We start from the raw sequence: 16,968 nt of genomic DNA on the forward strand, positions 1-16,968 counted from the left end.
ATGCACTTGGAGCTAGAACGTTAGAACACTGGCTTCGCTATATATCACGGTGGTGTATTACAATTCGTAAGGATGAACATAACCATGAATTCGAAACACGTATATACGAGCGTGACATCGGAGGCGTGACGAAACCCGATAACGTTGGTCAGTTGGGCACTTCAAACTATTGAACTAGACTCGTGACCAGTCCTAACCTATGAGGCAAGCCATCGATAGACGGACTGGTAAAACTGGGTTTGAATTTGGATGTCGAGCGGATTCGCAGGATAACGTGACCTTCAGCGAATGAAAAAACCAGGTTTTTTCAAGCTGTAGCATAGAATACAAAATAAACAATATAATTTTCATTATTGACGCGACGCAACGCGACCTACACTTGCAAAATCAATGGACCAATCCTCCATCATCCAAGCCTTTCGTGATGCTTCCCTCGATGCGTTGGATCGCTTCGCGTGTGATTTAATTAAAGAACGACTCCCTACCGACTACATTCAAACGCTCAATAATAGTGACAGAACAGACGCACTGCGAGCATGCTGTTGAGGACTGGCGCTTTCGAGACAACTGCATTCTGGATTGTCGAATGAAGATCCCACGTCAAGAGAAATTCCGGAGTGATCGAGTCGAGTGTCCCTCGTAGAATCTCCTTCACCGCATCCATCTCCTGATTGATTACAGTGGAGACCGAGGAAATGACATGAGGATGAAGTCACCCATTCCATCATTCGAGTGTGACCACGTGAATCTGCAAACAAGCAATCAAACATCTTCTCGAGCTTTCCCACTGGAGGCTTCCCAACATCTACACTCGTCTTTTCCTGCCGAGAGCAGTTGAATATGCGGTCGCGATTATATGCAAAACAAGCCTCTGACGGATCGAGAATTTTTAGCATGAAATCGAGGATGCTAATACGGCCGTCTCGGAGGATTTTGATGACAGATTTGATGCGCTCCGTTGACGAGAGGCGTGAGGAAGGTGTAATCATAGGATCCGTGAAAGAGGTGCTTGATGGAGGATCACCTGTGATATCCACAAACCCGGAGTCCACAGAACGGTTAAAGTTACAGTTTAGAATTGAAGAGGACATCATATATAGCACAAAGAGCAAGTGGCATTTGTTACATGAGACAACGGTGACGAATGATGGCGCTGTTGAGCAGCTAGCGCAACGAGTCGAACATTGATAAGACGAGACTTAACAGGCCTTAGCAAATGTTCACGTGTTCTTTGATATCCCCGAAAAGGCTTATACGTCACGTTATCCTGCGAATCCGCTCGACATCCAAATTCAAACCCAGTTTTACCAGTCCGTCTATCGATGGCTTGCCTCATAGGTTAGGACTGGTCACGAGTCTACTATTGAACTATGCGACGCGCGTGCACACGCGAAATCTATTCTATGTGTCAAAATTTTATACTTTCTCGCATTTCATCTTGCTCAGATCAGCACATATGAAAAGTTTCGATGTAGAAAAGCACGAGAACTTCAGGAAGCCGTCACCACTCCGAGTCCGCGAAAAGAAGTATACAAGCACGGTGTTGACACACTCTTATGTGCACTCAGGCTGCAATCATATCCTTCCTCTCATCTCATGCCCAAACCGGCACCGCACCACAAGGACTGTTTCAACGTAGGGAAGCGCGGGAATTTCTAGAAAGTGACTGTCGCTCTTCGAAGGAGTCTTCGCGAAGAGAAGTATACAAACGCTAACGCTCAGTGCTCGTCAACGGGTACGACATTGAAAACATTCCAAAATCACTTTCTCGTACCTCCAGCCTATATCTACGGAGTGCTAAGAGGCTAATCATAGCATATCTACAGTTGTTCCAAAGAGAATCGGATCGCAATGGATCTTCCCCACCACGGGCTACCCAACGCAGTAGGATTCATCTCCACTAACGACATTGACGTTTAACTAGTACTCATTTGGCTTAAGTGTTGCGGACGTAACATCAAGTATCATACTGCACATAAACCGGGGGCATCTCTCGAACTCCCTCGAGCATCTCCCATAACTTGCACAGTTAGCCAGCCAAGTTCCATATCTTGGAGGGATCACCTCTATTCTCCGAGGTTGACACCAGCTCATAAGTGGACTAAAGCTCTAGCTTTTGCATCTTAGTACTATTATGTCCACGGCCAGTATTCATTTCCTCGACGCTGTCGTTCCTACCAAGGGCGAAAGCGAAGATAAACGCCAGTCATCAACCAGTGTTCCGTCTTATTCTTCCGTCAAGCCCAAGCTACCTGTAAGATGGCAGGCAGCGATGATTGCATTAACATGCATGTGCACATGTAAGTGTTCACGTCTATGAAATTCGCTGGTAGCTCAAATATGGTGCAAGTCGGACACCACTGGTCTAACGTAGGCATCATATTTTAATTTTTATGGATTATGCGGATTAATTGGATGTTCATAGGGTCTCGTTACGACTCTGAAGACAACGATAGAACAAGAACTCAAGATCAATAATTCAGAATTTGCTACGCTAGTAAGAAATGCACTCAATAGAAATATGGCGGGATTAACGTTCTTGTGTATCTCGCCTCCTTAGGTATCTGTGACGAATATGGTACGGTCAATCTTGTTTCGCTGGCGCAGGACCGATGTGCTTACTGTCTGACAGGTAAACACATTTCTCTGTATCGCCTTGGGCTTCATTATCGACAAATTTGGAGGCCCACTGCTATCTGCCATACTCGCCGCATTTTGTCTTGCAGGTGCTGTAGTAGAGGCTGGCGCGACGACAGACGGACTCAATAGTTACCACATCCTCATGGTGGGCAAGATCATTGCTGCCATCGGGGGCGGATCCCTCGACAACGCACAGCACAAAATATTCACCACGTATTTTGCACCGGGGAGTGGTTTCGCAATGTCCATAGGTGAGTGCGGTGCCTCGTCGAGTGGTAGTTGTCAGCGCTTGATCTCATTTTTGTCCAATGTTTTTTTTCAAGGTTTCATATGGTAGGTTTTGTGATTACATTTTTACATCTCATGTATACGTCCACCTTTCAGGTCGATGGCAAATGTGGCTCAATATGTCGGACAGAGCACCGCAAACGTCATGTCTCAAAATCTTGGCTCATATTCCTGGCCACTGTGGACAGGCGCCATCATAGGCTTTTTCTCGTTTCTATGCGCTGTTTCCGTCTTCGTCCTCGACAAATACCTTCGTTTATATTACGAGGTCGTCGATCGCTGCGAACAGTCTGGCCAGCCAAGTGCGGGCAGCGTCAAAGGTGGAATATTTAATTGGTCGATTGTGCGCCAAATGCCCCTTACGTTCTGGTTTGTGGTTCTTTTTGCAACCTTCCAAAACGCTGGTATGGCGTCGTTCATAACGGTAGCTACGTGAGTTATTGGCTTTGCAATCACGTGATAAGTGTTGAATTTTGTGCAGGCAATTTGCACAGCAAAGGCTCCAGAAAGGAGCCGTAGTTGGCGGATGGGTGTCGAGTTTTTACTTGATCCTTCCTATTGGACTTACTCCTTTCTTGGGCATGTTCATTGATGCATACGGGCGTCGTGTAACGATTTGTGAGCATTATATCATTTGAGTAATGCAGGAGCTGATCACAAGGCCAGTGTTTCTTTCGGCATGTATGTTCCTCATCTCCATGCTCCTGTTAAGATTTTCGCAGACAGTACCCACATTCAGTGAGTCAGAATGATTCAGGCAGATGACGTACTAAACTCGACCTAGTCTGTGGATATGTATTTTATGCGCTTGCTGGGGTGGGTGTATCGAGATGCCCTTGAAATATTTCAGGACTCTAACATTATCTTGCAGAGCATTACCTCAGCTCCGCAAGTAGAGATCATACGCAGCATCATACCTGATCCTCATTACTATGCGACAGCGTGAGTCGCTCGACAAATCTATCGTGCTTCCCTTTTTGACACAATTTTCAGCTTCGCAATCAAGAGTATGCATAGTTCTCCTTGAAATTGGAAGAATACTCACCTTTGTGTATTACAGAGTCGATTATTCAGGGCTCCGTAATCATCATCGTGACAGCAACGGGGAAGATCCAAGACCGATCCTCCACCAACTCCCTCGAGGGTGCTGTGACAGTCTGGCTTGCGTACGCGTTTGTCTCCGTGCTCATATCAGGTGGGCTCCTGGGTGCCTGTCACACGTCGTTGGGACATCGCTATCTGCCTGCCGTGCGGCTCTCGCAAGTGCGCCCGAAATATGTAGAGAGGGAGGTGGAGAGGCTTTGGGAACTACGTCCACATACGGTTGCGGAAGAAGACCCGAGGGACGAGAACCTGACTCCGAGGCAGAAGGATGAAGCGTTGAAAAGACCCTTGTCAAGTTCTGTGTCATTGTATGCACGCAGGGTAGCGCTCGGGGCCGGGTTTACCATAGTCCTCATAGCGTGGGTAATATTTGGCTTTGGTATTGACTGGGGCGACCACGCGAGTGCCACTGGGGAATGAGGAGCACAGTAGAGCAACGCGTATCATGCTAATTTTCTGGTAGTCGCGTATAACATAGAGTTGAAATATAATGTTTATATGCACGACATTCCCGCTCATCCGAGTCATGATCACTCATGGCATATTAATCGTTATTGACCAGTACATACCCGCGTCTTTTCTTCCTGTACTGATGTCCTAAGAGCGTGGGCGTGATCTCCCGCTAGCGCATATAACCCCGGCCGAGGCGGTGTGTCTGATGATCGTGTCAAAAATCACGCGTCGGTCACGTGCATGACGCGACCCACTCAGAAATTTGAAACATCTTTGTTGCACTCCATTACGACGCGCTGCGGCTCGTCGTTGCTCAACGTTATGCCTCTAATGGCTTCCTCTCGCAAGGAAACGGTAGCCTCAAGAAGCTCGAAGCCTAAGACTGCTGTCCCATCTTCCGATGAACTTGTTGAAAAGCCCGGGGACGAGCGAACAACCTTCAAAGCGAAAGGAAAGCAGAAGGCGAAAGACGAGTCTCCGGAGCAACGAAAGATTTCTGCAATGCTTGACGTAAACGCATCTTTGCAGACAATGTCATTAATGGCACAATCCGGTTGGAAGGCAAATTTGGAAGAGGGGAGAACAAAGTCGAGCGCACTCAGCAAGGTGTCAGCTGCTATCTCTCGTGCAAATGAAGCTTTGTCATGCCTGCGTGTTCTATGTCCGGATGACCTTGACGTAGAGCGCGCCGCATCCAGCATGATGAGCAAGCTGCTTGTTCTGGAGGTGGTGCGTGGTAAATGAATTCTCCTGCGAGTTCAACTCAAACGTGAAGTAGCACAATACTACCCTTCCTTTCCTTGGTGGCATGCATGCTCGTCTACTCGCTTTGCTTAGGGCGCCTGACTCCGAAGTATCAGCCCACTCTGTCTCTACTTCAAAGTTTCCAGTTCGCCTGCTTTCCCTCCCGCTGCCAACGATACCGCCCCAAGCGGACGTTGCGCTTCTCACGCTTATCTCAACGTATCTAATGCACGCAATCATTTCCTTTACACATATCGCAACGTCCTCCTCGTCATCGACTACTACTATTCCGGACTCGTTCTCCACAGTTCTGGTAGAATCCGGCACGCTCTTGACATGGATACCTTATTGTGTATCTTTACCCCGCAAGCACATAGACACTACGCTCATACGGGCATACACTGTGCTGACAAAGTCATGCTCTTCGATGTCTGCAAACTCGCGCTCGACCTTCCTCATCCGCATGTATGCACTCAAGTGCCTTCTATGCACGAGCCCTGGAACCGTTCAGCCGAACACATTCTGGGATCAAATACAGAAGTCGTGCACAGCGTATGTCAGATCTTCTTTTCCCGTATCAGACGCGCACGAACTTTCCGTCGCAACGCTCGTGTCAGAGTCCCTTGGTGAGGTCGTACTGATCGCACAGTCCAAACCATCGTTTATGGAGGGAAAGTCATTTATCCTGCTCTGTGAGACATGGACAAGTTTGGCAAAGCGGGTGCGTCAGTTATTAAAATATCGATATAACATGTGCTGACCTGCTGAACAGAGCAACGACTTGTGCACCCTTGATCGCATAACAGATCTGATGGGTCCGGCGTCTTCGTCTTGCTCGTTAGCCGAGGTCGATAGCCTAGCGAACAATCTCAATAAACTTGACATATCTGCTCCCTTGCCGAAAAACAAAGACACTGCTGTTCTCGACTGTGCAAAAGCTTTGGCAATATTAACTAAAGTCACTGCATGCTTAGATGCAAACTCCGGTCAGTGTTTATTCTGGTATATTTACAATACCTGACGAATCCATTTGCAGATGAAACAGATGACCTCTCCAGACGTGTTCATGAAGTGACCAAAGTTCTCCCTGGTTTTGGGGGTCTTTTATGTCTTTCGGCAGAACCGAATGACGAGCTGCAGCGTGTGCAGGGAAAGCTCCAACGTACCCTAGAGAGACTCAGACGAGTTTGCATCAAGGTCCTTGATGGAGAGGCGAAGGTCCAAAGTCATGTAATAATTTCCCTACTAATGGCAATTTCCACCGCCTTGGAAGATGCCTTCAAGCAGGTAAGCTTCCACTTAACCCATGCACGGAGGAATTGACAAGTGTCGTCACAGAACCCAAGCAAGGACATCTTGACCACATCCTTCGATTCACTATTTTCCCTCGCGCGCATACGCCTTAAATGCAATGATCCTGACACTTATACGCCCACTCTCGACCTCCTCGATCGTACCATAATCCTTCTAGACTCTACCCCCGACCATGTGAATGCCATTCCGGCTTCCGCACGTGCCAACTACGTCCGCTGCATCTCTGGGGCATATCACAATCTGGCTGGCACGCTGTATCAAAGCTCCAAGTACGGGGGCGCAGTGCGTTTTTTGAAGGAAGGATGTTCGCTCGGGGCACGGGCACTTCACATGCGATCGGGTCTTATGCAGGACGACACAGAAGATGGCGAACGGGCCGAAGGGTGGAAACAACTCGAAGAACAGATGTTTCGGAGGTGGGAGCTTCTTGCGGTGTGCTATTCTAAGATTGGTGACCGGAAGGTGATCATTTTGCATTGCTTACCTATCCGGTATAGAACGCTAATATTCCTGGGTATTATCAGCTTGCGTGTGACGCGTTTGTGGAGAGCGTAAAAGCCTTTCCGTATGGCTCATCCGGTCTGGAGCACCTGGCCAGGTCAGCAACGTCGATGAATGCTTTCAGCGCGCATGCAAGCACAAAGCAGCTTGGTGGGATAATTGACAGACTAACGTACACAGTGACGTGCGAACTTTTTCTCCCTGCAAGTGAAGTCAGCCTCCATACTGCACTGAAACCAGGTGTAATTAGTGACGAGGTCCTAGGCCTGCTGCTCGAGCGTCAGATTTCGACTCTTGAACCTTGCCTTCGGAAGGATAGTGTGCAGACTATTGTGCGCAGGCTGTTGCAAGATGCACTATTGGTGTACAAGGCTACCGTTCTTCCACTGCGCAGGGCTAGAGTCCTCTTGAAATGCATGGAGCTCTTGTGGAAGGACGGGAATGCCAACGGTAAAGAAACTTCCTGGACCGCGGAGCACCTGGGTGAAGAAGTTTTAAACTTGCTCACTGTTAAGGTATTTCTTTGCCTCGGTTCTGCAACTGCATGTTATGAATTTTCCATTCCAGGACCTTGGGCACGACTCCGCCTTTGTGGTATTCCGCTCACAATACACTGTAGCGGTTCATCTTTGGTTGAGCCTCTTCGCGTATCGTAGCGCAGGGTTACCAATGACTTCGACCGTGTCATACCATGTAGAGGAGGCGTGCAACATCTTACGCGGTCTCATTCCTAATTCTTCAATTGAAACGGATCCCAAGATGACGCGATCACCTACTCATGCGAAGAAGCCGACAAGAGCTACGAGCGTACGTACAACAAACAAGACAAGAGCCCGGAATCTTGTCACACCACGTCCCCGTAAAGGTTTGTTGTTCAGAATCACTCACCAGTTATATCACCTGACAAAGTTCCACGAGTAGTTTTCGAGAATGTGTCGAATGTCATTCAAAGCACGCCTCCGAAGGAGACTGGTGCCATGATTGGTGCTCAGAAGGCGGTGATTGTGTTCGACCTGGAGATAATCGTCGGTCAACTTCGTAAGCTTGGTCAGGATCCTTTACTGAGCGTTGTTGACCGATCAAACAGAAATGAACATCCATTTGCTTGGACTTCTGGGTCTAGCCTTACTGAAGATCAAGCTTCTGGAGGCTCTGAAGCGCATCTGCGAGCGCCGACCCGTCGTATCCACTGATCGTGAGTGTATCATGTCTTCTAGAAGTTGTTATTCTCAATCTTCTGAACAGTATACATCATTATATGCGTTGATCTCGCGTCGGAGTATGTTAAGTTGGGCAAAACGAAGCGTGCTAATTCCATTTTTGCGCGAAGTTCAGCGGTGCTGAAATCGGGTGATATTTCCGACGAAGTACGTATCAGTTATTTGCTAAGATATGCGGAAATTTTGGCTCTTGGAAACAACATTCTTGAAAGGTGAGATTACTTCACGCTAAGGGTCTTCTATTGTGACTCGACATTTTGTTCTCTAGCGCTTCCTTCTACTGTGAAGCCATGGGTTTGTCGGAAGCTTCTCCGCCCGAAGACAAAGCTCTACCGACCGCTGAACGGATAAGGCTGCGTGTTGGACGGCTCGAGCGTGCGGCGATGGCTTGCAGAGTCTCCGCAGCTATCCAATACTCTAGAGTCTGTAGTTCGGTTGTTCATCGCATGTTGTTTTCTGATTCGATTCCATCAGAACAACGCAGGCGGGGCTTTAGAGTACATGTTGCAATCATTGCGACTGTGGAATCGTGCCGTGGACACGCTTTCTCGATTAAGCCAGCCTTCCTCCAAACCCACCAAGGCAACCGATGATTCAAATCCATTCGAGGCTACCCCTCCAGAATCGTCACCCGCCAGCGATACTCGGTCCAACGACCACTCGAGATTATTTAGTCAGAAACGTCTTATGGACGGGATAGAGTGGCGAATGGTTGAAGGACTGCTTTCAACCCTGTTGACTCTCACCCACGCCTACTTCACTCGTGGTTCTTCCCGCGAAGCCGAGTATTTTGCCAAGCAAACACAGGACCTCGCCGAGTCCATTAATGCCCCGGCCATGGTTGCTCGTGCACTGATGCGCATGGGTGAGATCCAGTTATACCAGAGGCAGCTAGATGCAGGAAAGGACTGCTTGGTCAAGGCTGCGGAGTTGCTACAGGATCTGCCGGGTGTGGATGCAGCTGATATGAGGCGGCTGAATGGAGATTGGAATCGCTTGAATGAGCAAACCCAGGACGCAAGGGACCTCTATGAGGAGGCATGTGCGATGCTTGGCGAACTCGAGGGAATGTTGGCGTCCTTTGACGGCAGGTGAGAGTCTTGGCTAGCGTCCAATGCACTTCCTCTAATCAAACTTTTTAGTCGCCGTAAATCCAGCGTAACGCTTTCACCACAAGTTACCTTAGCTGCCGCCGGACAGGGAGCAATAGTTCCTACCTTGTTGTCTGACATTCTCCGCCGCCATAGTAAGGAGCGTCGTTTTTAAACCTTAAACTTACTAACTGGTAAATTGCAGTCTGGTTACTGCGCGATGATGGAGATGCTACGATCAAGGATCTGATAGAGCGTCTTATGGCCTTGCCCGCTTCCCAAGACACAAAGGTGAGGCTTTGTTATAGATGTCGGATTTATAGCTGAATCGTTCACAGGGAGAAGAGCATGCACTTATGGGGAAACTTACCCTGCATAGCGTCTACGACCAATTCCGTTCGGATATGTTCCTGAGCTCTTTGGCTGAATCTAGTAGGTATAGTGTGCATACCAACCATCAAGAACTCATTATTTGTGTACAGCGATCGCACTACCGATGGGCATGACAAGCGACCGAGCGGTATCGCTTACACCTTCGACTCAAGATATCTTGAGTACTCTGGACCAAGCAGAGAAACTCTTTTGGGCTGACCTTGCACTTACTGCGGATCGGGGGAACGTCCCCCACGTCCGCGAAGCGACTATAAACCTTGCACTCATCAAAGCACTTCAGACATCCCTTGGAAAGGGGGAAAAGGATGGACCCATTGTTGCTGCGCGTCTTCTTGGTAAGATTACAATTTACCTGATGGAGCCTATTTTGACGCTAGACTAGATGCGTCATCTGCAATTACTCTACGCCGTGAAATGCTGGAGGCTATCAAGTATAAATTCCCCAGCGTGCAATTCGACGATCTTGAATGGCCCCTTATGACGCCCAACGGTTCCCCACTGCCTCGGAAGAGATCATCTAATCTTCGGCGGTTGAGAACCTCCAGCACTGAGGAAGCATCTGACGATGACGACGACTCGAGTGCAAGCATGAAGGCGTACTGGGATTCCATCCACAAGACGTATGCAGAGCAATCTTTAGACACTTCCTTGCTATCGAATACGGCCATGTCACAGTTCCCGCCTCATTGGACAGTCGTCCATGTCAACCTCACACCTGACAAGAGTACCCTCTTTATCTCTCGGCAGAATATTTCTTCTGAGCCGTTGATGTTCTGTGTGCCTCTCAAAGGCCGACGCGAATCGGACGTGGACGAACATCTCACGTTTGACGATGCGGTAAAGGAGCTCGCTGAGATAATTCGCTTAAGCAACCAAGGGACACGCAACGCAGTCAACGTACGAAATGATGATCCGCAAGCAAGAGCTGCTTGGTGGGCGGAGCGTAATGTTCTGGATAAAAGGATGCAAGCGTTGCTAGAGAACATCGAATTTTGCTGGTTGGGTGCATTCAAAGTAAGTATTCTCTTTTGTCAAATACTCATCGACTGAACAATGTTCGTAGACCATTCTCAGTCCTGTCCTACCTATATCAGCCGAGCTCATCGCTGACCTCCGTGTCCGTTTCGAGAAGGTGTTCAAGCGCATTCTTCCTCCCCCAGACAAGAAACAGAAACAACATCCTCACCTGTCTGATGTGCTCCTCGATTGCTTCTCATCCCTGAGTCCGAAATGTCGTGAAGAAGAACTTGAAGACTTACTATTCTTCATCCTTGACCTGTACACATTTCATGGCATCCCAGTCGCTATCGCAGATATAGATGTAGATCAGGTGATAGTGGATCTTCGCTGTGCGTTGGAGGAGCATGCCGCCTTCAAGAACAAACGAGGGAAGGTGGAATCAACTCCGGTAGACGACCCCCACATATTCCTCGTCCTGGACCACAATGTACAGGGCGTTCCTTGGGAATCGATTCCAGTCTTGAGGGGCCAGAGCGTGAGCCGCATCCCGAGCGTTTCGTTCTTGCTTGATCGGGTTCGACTTGCGTCTGCTGAGAACCGATCAGGAGGTGTTGTTGATCGGACGTCCGTGGATCCACGCAAGACGTTTTTCGTGCTTAACCCTAGCGGAGACTTGAAAGGAACTGAGGGGCGATTCAAACCATGGCTTGAGCAAATGCGGAGTGTAGGCTGGGAGGGAGTCATTGGACGACCGCCAAGCGAACAGCAGTTCTTAGATGCCCTCGCGCGGAAAGATCTAGTAGTGTGAGTGACTCTTGACTAATTGCTGCATCGGATCTTGACGATTTTCAGGTATTTCGGGCACGGTGGAGGAGAACAATACGTGCGATCACACAAAATCCGTCATTTGCCGCGCTGTGCAGCGACGATGTTGTGGGGGTGCTCCAGTGGGTTACTGAAGGAGATGGGTGATTTTGACAGAGTAGGCACCCCGTTTAATTATATGCTTGCTGGATGGTAAGTTGCAAGTTCGTTTTGGCTACGCTCCCTGCTTAACATCCATCGTGCACAGCCCTTTACTGGTGGCGAACCTTTGGGATGTAACTGACCGCGACATCGACAAGTTCTCACAAGCAGTTTTTGACTCCCTGAGATTGACTCCGACTCGTGGAGGAGAGCAGGGTATGTCAGCAGTTACCGCAATTGCACAAGCCCGAGAGGTATGCAAACTCAAGTATCTCACTGGGGCGGCACCAGTCGTATATGGGATTCCGTTCTACCTATAATAAACAATATGACGCACTTATGCACTCCATGCTCCATTTATAGTTTTTTTTACAAGGTTAATGACGAGGGTGCAATACCAAGCTGGACATGAAGCCATTCGCCCAGGCGTGTATGACTGACTAGTTACAAAGATGCGTGACCACGGGGTTCAAATGGTAGTAAGAGAGCAATAAAACCAGTAACGATGAAGATAGCTCCCGAAATCCAGATTGGCACAGATGTCGTGAGGTTCGCGTACAGAGCAATGATCGGGGCCTGTGTGGTAAGTTAGAGACTAGCAAGGTGCACACAAGGTACCGTGAACGACAAATGAACCTACCATGATGCCAAATATCCTATTTGCGGTGGCTACGATCGCGTTACCAGTTCCACGATCTTTAGTAGGAAACAATTCGGGTGAAAGGGCATATAAGACGCCATACATGACGTTGCTCGTGTAGCTATAACCACAGTTCCAGCCAAGAAGCGCATTGGATGTGCGTGCGGTGGTGGATGCCAGTATGAATACGCCCGTCAATACTTGATGACGGATTGAATCAGCTGAAGCGTACAACTTATGCTGAGGGAGTCTTACCGGTGAATATCGCCAAGGTGCCTCGCCTACCGAGATACGGAAGCTCGACGAGGTAACCTGCCATCAGCGCTCCAGGAACGCCTATCACGCTGAGTATAACTTGCTAGGTAGAATATGAGTCCAGTGAATGGCAGACAGTAAACCAGCGTACGTTGCGATATGTGATATATGTGGAACCATCGCCGAAATTTGCCCCTCGGGTGGCCAAGCTAGTAAAGAGTTGGCGGGGAACAAGTCATATTTTGGACCACTCACAAGTATGTTACGAAGCTGTTATACCTGAGCAAGTCTGAGTGAGGAAGGCCACAAAAACATTGAACAAAACCTACAGCGGAAACGCGAGACCGATGAAAGCTGAAGGAACACGAAGACGTTAATGAATACTCAAGCAATCGGCTCGTGATGCGGACTTGCCCCAAATAATGATCAAAATAGTAGTCGACCAAGCCATCTTTCGAGTGGCAAATAACGATTTAACATGGTTATTGCTAAACATTCCCATCTTCCTCTGCACGGCAGCCAAAGCAGATGTGTCCATACGAACGCCATCGTCGATCGTAGTATCAGCCAGTTTTCCAGCCCTCTGGAGGTCTTCGAGGGTGAGGTTGCTCGTTTTTCCATTGTAGGCTGCAACTTTGTGGACGACCTCGACTGCTTGTTCATCTCGACCTCGTCCCATGAGGTATTTTGGACTCTCGTATAGGTTGAAAAAGAAAAAGCGGAGTACCCAGAGGAACATCATGAGCCCACCCATAGCGAACAAGAAATACCGCCACCCTTCGTTCGAGGATCTCGGACAAGGAGAAGGGGGGACAGTGGTGGGACAAGAGTAGTCGGAAATGAGGGGCCATGCAACCTGGAGCAAGTTAGTATGCACCGAAAGCAGTAAGCAGGTCAATTTCCGACCAGACTACCCAACAGTTGTCCAAAGGCCCACCAAACGGAGAGCACCGTCAACAGATATTGGTGAGAAGCGGGGACAAATTCTATAAGACGCATTAATATAATTAAGACTGAACGCAAACCCTGTTCTTTACCTAAGAAGACAGCAGAGTCGACAGGCAAATTGCCACCCACGCCTACTGACCACACCGCGGTCAGGGAACAGAGCGCGACGTAGTTCATAGATCCCCCAGCCGCGATGGCGAACAGACCAGTCATACCGAGAGTGATGTTGAAGGCCCATCTACGAGTCACCCGTCAAGACAGCATGAGAAGATTGTGGAAGTAGATCATACCTCCGACCCCAAACATCTGAAGCAATGCTCCAAGACGCAGCTCCCACTAGCAAGCCGATATTTTGAGCGAGTTTTAGCCATGGACCTAGTACGTTAAACTCGTTCACTACTGGTGTCAATATCAAACCAGTGACAATCTATGAGGATAGTAAATAAATGAGTGCCCAAGACACAAAGAACGCACATACCGGCCAAAGATTATCGCTATACGAAGAAATTCAGCAGGTGCATCAACGGCCATGCTCAATTTCATTTGCTAACTCACGACAACCAGCCAAATCCAGCTACCACGAACAAGTACCACTTCTCCCATATCAACAAACGAACGGGTCGACTACGAGTCACTCACCTGATACTTTCCCATTCCAATTTCCTGCAACGCATCGTTGAGAATCCTGGCTTTGGCCTGATACACAGGGTCCAACGAATCATCGGCGAATATGTCCCGAGTCTCAGCCTGTACACCGACACTCTCGCTTTTCTTGTCTTTGTACAGTTCAGCCTGCTCGACCGACATCGCGAAGGGGAAGTAAGAGATAGCCACGGGCACCCAGCTGAAGTCTCTATGGATGGTAATTCCTCGATTTATATGACATGAGATCCGGCACTTAATCTACCGAACACAAGTGGAGATAATTGCGTACTTCGGGCTCCAAATGAACTTCGAGCCAAAAGACGACATGACTGCACCATATATGCAACGTGCCAAGGGCCTGCGTACAAGTGGAGAATCAATCAATATCATGTGCATGAATAACGAAGGCGCGCCGATACGCATGGGGAACCTACATACTCGTTTAGAGCCAGGCTATTACGACTCACGAGCTTAGGATCTACTATCATGATGTAACAAGATGAGAAGTGTGGCTGCAATGCAAGTTATCTCAAAGCTTGAAGGCGACTGAACTTGATGGTACAGTCACTGGTATGCCGGTGGCAAAAGGATCAATTAACTTTTGCCACTCGGCATGCCAGTGACTGCTCGGTCGCCTTCAAGCTTTTATCCGTATGTTTTGACTCGATACACTATGTCTCCGATGTGTATGGTAAGGGGCACGCACACAGTACGCGAACAGTTGAGTAGGGTATAAGTATTCTAGGCTCCGCTTGGCGGACTGTGAAAACAGTACAATGCAAGAAGAATACAAGGAAGCATAATGTCGCCAACGATGAAGTGATGAAATTGCGGTTCGCCAGAACCACGGGATCTCCTCACTCCATATGCTCTATGAGTACTCTTTTCCTGTACTCAGCTGCCACATGCCGTTTTTTCCGCGAGTCAACCCCAGAAACATGTACTTTTCTCGCAAAAAATCAACCTGCTTCACCCCTTCCATACGTTCTTTCTTGCTGCCACAACGCTCCAGCCACACCTGCTTAAGCTCCTCTCTGTCGTCGGCATCTAGCTCATCGTTGTAGTAATCCTCGTGGCGTATTGGTCGAGCGAGGGATTGGCATATATGCATGAACACATCTCCCAGCGTGATGTAGGAGCCATTACCTGATGGCACAACGTCGATGTACCACGGTAAGCGCGAGTGATAGATACGCATGAACACTGTCGGTGGGTTTGTGCAGGGTCGCATCAAGTCGTTTGCGACTACTGGGCGCCTCAGCTCTCGAATTATAATGGAATGTTGGCTGCGACGGAGATCGAGGATTATGTCTTTGTCGTCTCGCAGGATTGAATCAATTTTGAGCCGGGCGCTATCGGTGGATGCTGCTGCTAATCAGCATCGCTCGTAAAGTGGTTCAAGCATAACTTACGATCGGGTGGTCTTGATACAGACTTTCTTCGGAATAGCAGGGATGAAATACCCGACTTGAATTTGAAGCCATGTCTCCAGCTTTTTGGACGCTCTCCTGGCCAATATGGAGGCAAGTATGCTGTAGATAGTGATTGTGTCTCGGAGACTGCGGATGCGGGGGGGTATGAACTTGCGCTTGGGAATGTTTGAATGGGAGGTCTGGCACTCCACATCCACGGCGCGGCTTGTTGCTGTATGTTGGAAAAACCAGCTGGGGGAGCGCTATTACTTCGCCTGCGGAAGTGGTCATGTTGAGCGGTCTGAGGATTCATGGGCAGGTGTGGTACATAAGGACTTGGCATATTAGGTGACGCTGGCGGCGCACCCTGAGCTTGCCAGTATTGAGCCCACCTCGCCCAGTCATCTTGGGTTGCTGCTTGGAATGGAGGATAATGTGCCTGAGGCATAGGCGCATTCCACCCCTGGCCAGCGAATGCGTATTGTGGGGGTGGCTGACCTGCCATAGTAAATGTCGTCGCACCTGCTGGAGGGGGTATATTTGCCTGCGGCCGCATATTGGTGTCTGCGTCAACCAGGGGTGGCATGTCATTGTACATGCTGGTTGATGGTGTTTAGAGGATGCAAGGACAATATGAACAGGGTAATGATATCGATGAATCGATCTCTTGCGGGCTTGATAAAGGTGAAGCAGTGTGCACTGCAATGTACGTGAACGGAAACTGCTGTAGAATCTTGTACTGCCTTGTATTACGCGCCCGAGAGACTTGGGAGAAATCTTGGAAACCAGTGCAATGCAAACGCTGGCGGCGAAAGATCGGGAGGCCTTATTGCATGGATGTGTGTGTCGAGTTTATATCTGGAGAAACGCGCTTCCCACAAGCAAATTGAGTCAGCTAACAGGGAAAATGTGGCGTAGTACATGGGATCCCGTAATTTGTAGTATCGAGTCAAGTCAGGGGTATTTGATAGCCGCAACTGCCCGAGCTGCACGGAGTTTGAATCATCAGAAGGCTCGGAACATCGCATCTGCTCCCGGAACATGGTATAGTGAGTGATTAGTGGCCTACCATCACTGGCTGGCGATGACTTGGACTCACATAACGGCGACAATCCCGGGGATGAAAAGATTGGACACTCCGCGACAGTGGGACCTACGATGCGTATCTTAGTCTAAGATGAGCACCATCGTTCACTTGACATTTCTAGCTAATAGCTGGTGAACATCAGTTTGGTGACTTTTGACAGGTATCAATCCATTCGGGGCCAAGCTCGAGGCCGTTTATCAAACCTACATCGCTCGAATACAATTTATCATCCTCTCTACGGAACTTGTTGTTAGGTCTGGACAACGACCTCCGACTCAGATCTCTGTTATGTCGTTGACATGGACAG

The 16,968-nt window shown here is 48.8% G+C and overlaps 5 protein-coding genes across 5 annotated transcripts; 2 read left to right on the top strand and 3 right to left on the bottom strand.

Annotated features, from left to right (window-relative positions):
- Positions 1–389: 389 nt before the first annotated feature.
- Positions 390–1,169, bottom strand: F5147DRAFT_701975 (uncharacterized protein). Its single transcript, XM_041437763.1, has one exon. The coding sequence runs from the start codon at positions 1,092–1,094 to the stop codon at positions 495–497; it is 600 nt and encodes a 199-aa protein (XP_041291357.1). The 5' UTR covers positions 1,095–1,169; the 3' UTR covers positions 390–494.
- A 965-nt stretch (positions 1,170–2,134) lies between these two features.
- F5147DRAFT_838003 (MFS general substrate transporter) lies at positions 2,135–4,536 on the top strand (the record flags this gene model as incomplete). The annotated part of the gene is made up of 13 exons (XM_041444116.1): positions 2,135–2,300; positions 2,351–2,370; positions 2,426–2,497; positions 2,561–2,578; positions 2,633–2,891; positions 2,964–2,973; positions 3,025–3,360; positions 3,410–3,546; positions 3,595–3,666; positions 3,713–3,744; positions 3,800–3,870; positions 3,922–3,935; positions 3,989–4,536. The coding sequence occupies 13 exons, from the start codon at positions 2,135–2,137 to the stop codon at positions 4,450–4,452; spliced, it is 1,671 nt and encodes a 556-aa protein (XP_041291358.1). The 3' UTR covers positions 4,453–4,536.
- A 250-nt stretch (positions 4,537–4,786) lies between these two features.
- F5147DRAFT_805239 (peptidase family C50-domain-containing protein) lies at positions 4,787–11,994 on the top strand (the record flags this gene model as incomplete). Its single annotated transcript, XM_041443348.1, has 20 exons — positions 4,787–5,214; positions 5,264–5,950; positions 6,002–6,215; positions 6,266–6,516; positions 6,568–7,005; positions 7,068–7,559; positions 7,612–7,909; positions 7,966–8,082; positions 8,132–8,239; positions 8,290–8,476; positions 8,533–8,686; positions 8,739–9,355; positions 9,407–9,510; positions 9,561–9,646; positions 9,694–9,787; positions 9,838–10,083; positions 10,131–10,762; positions 10,812–11,512; positions 11,561–11,725; positions 11,781–11,994. Exons 1-20 carry the CDS (start codon positions 4,807–4,809, stop codon positions 11,992–11,994), a joined length of 6,213 nt encoding a protein of 2,070 aa, XP_041291359.1. The 5' UTR covers positions 4,787–4,806.
- Positions 11,995–12,118: 124 nt separating this feature from the next.
- F5147DRAFT_637852 (MFS general substrate transporter) lies at positions 12,119–14,324 on the bottom strand (the record flags this gene model as incomplete). Its single annotated transcript, XM_041432956.1, has 13 exons — positions 12,119–12,250; positions 12,315–12,514; positions 12,570–12,672; positions 12,721–12,778; positions 12,825–12,848; positions 12,899–12,923; positions 12,954–13,425; positions 13,476–13,555; positions 13,607–13,755; positions 13,808–13,944; positions 13,996–14,011; positions 14,073–14,110; positions 14,157–14,324. The coding sequence occupies 13 exons, from the start codon at positions 14,322–14,324 to the stop codon at positions 12,119–12,121; spliced, it is 1,602 nt and encodes a 533-aa protein (XP_041291360.1).
- A 528-nt stretch (positions 14,325–14,852) lies between these two features.
- On the bottom strand, positions 14,853–16,498 carry F5147DRAFT_701989 (uncharacterized protein). The gene is made up of 2 exons (XM_041437764.1): positions 15,575–16,498; positions 14,853–15,527 (listed from the first exon to the last, which is right to left on the bottom strand). The coding sequence occupies exons 1-2, from the start codon at positions 16,170–16,172 to the stop codon at positions 15,034–15,036; spliced, it is 1,092 nt and encodes a 363-aa protein (XP_041291361.1). The 5' UTR covers positions 16,173–16,498; the 3' UTR covers positions 14,853–15,033.
- Between the last annotated feature and the right edge of the window lie 470 nt (positions 16,499–16,968).

This window comes from Suillus discolor (assembly GCF_016758755.1).
Source record: "Suillus discolor strain FC423 chromosome Unknown F5147scaffold_37, whole genome shotgun sequence".
Classification (NCBI taxonomy): domain Eukaryota; kingdom Fungi; phylum Basidiomycota; class Agaricomycetes; order Boletales; family Suillaceae; genus Suillus; species Suillus discolor.

Bases quoted from the DNA above. Each gene is read 5' to 3' on its own strand.
- F5147DRAFT_701975 (XM_041437763.1), bottom strand. From the start codon at position 1,094: ATGATGTCCTCTTCAATTCTAAACTGTAACTTTAACCGTTCTGTGGAC.
- F5147DRAFT_701989 (XM_041437764.1), bottom strand. From the start codon at position 16,172: ATGTACAATGACATGCCACCCCTGGTTGACGCAGACACCAATATGCGG. The intron at 15,528-15,574 runs GTAAGTTATGCT...GATTAGCAGCAG, and splicing joins TGTATCAAGACCACCCGATC to CATCCACCGATAGCGCCCGG.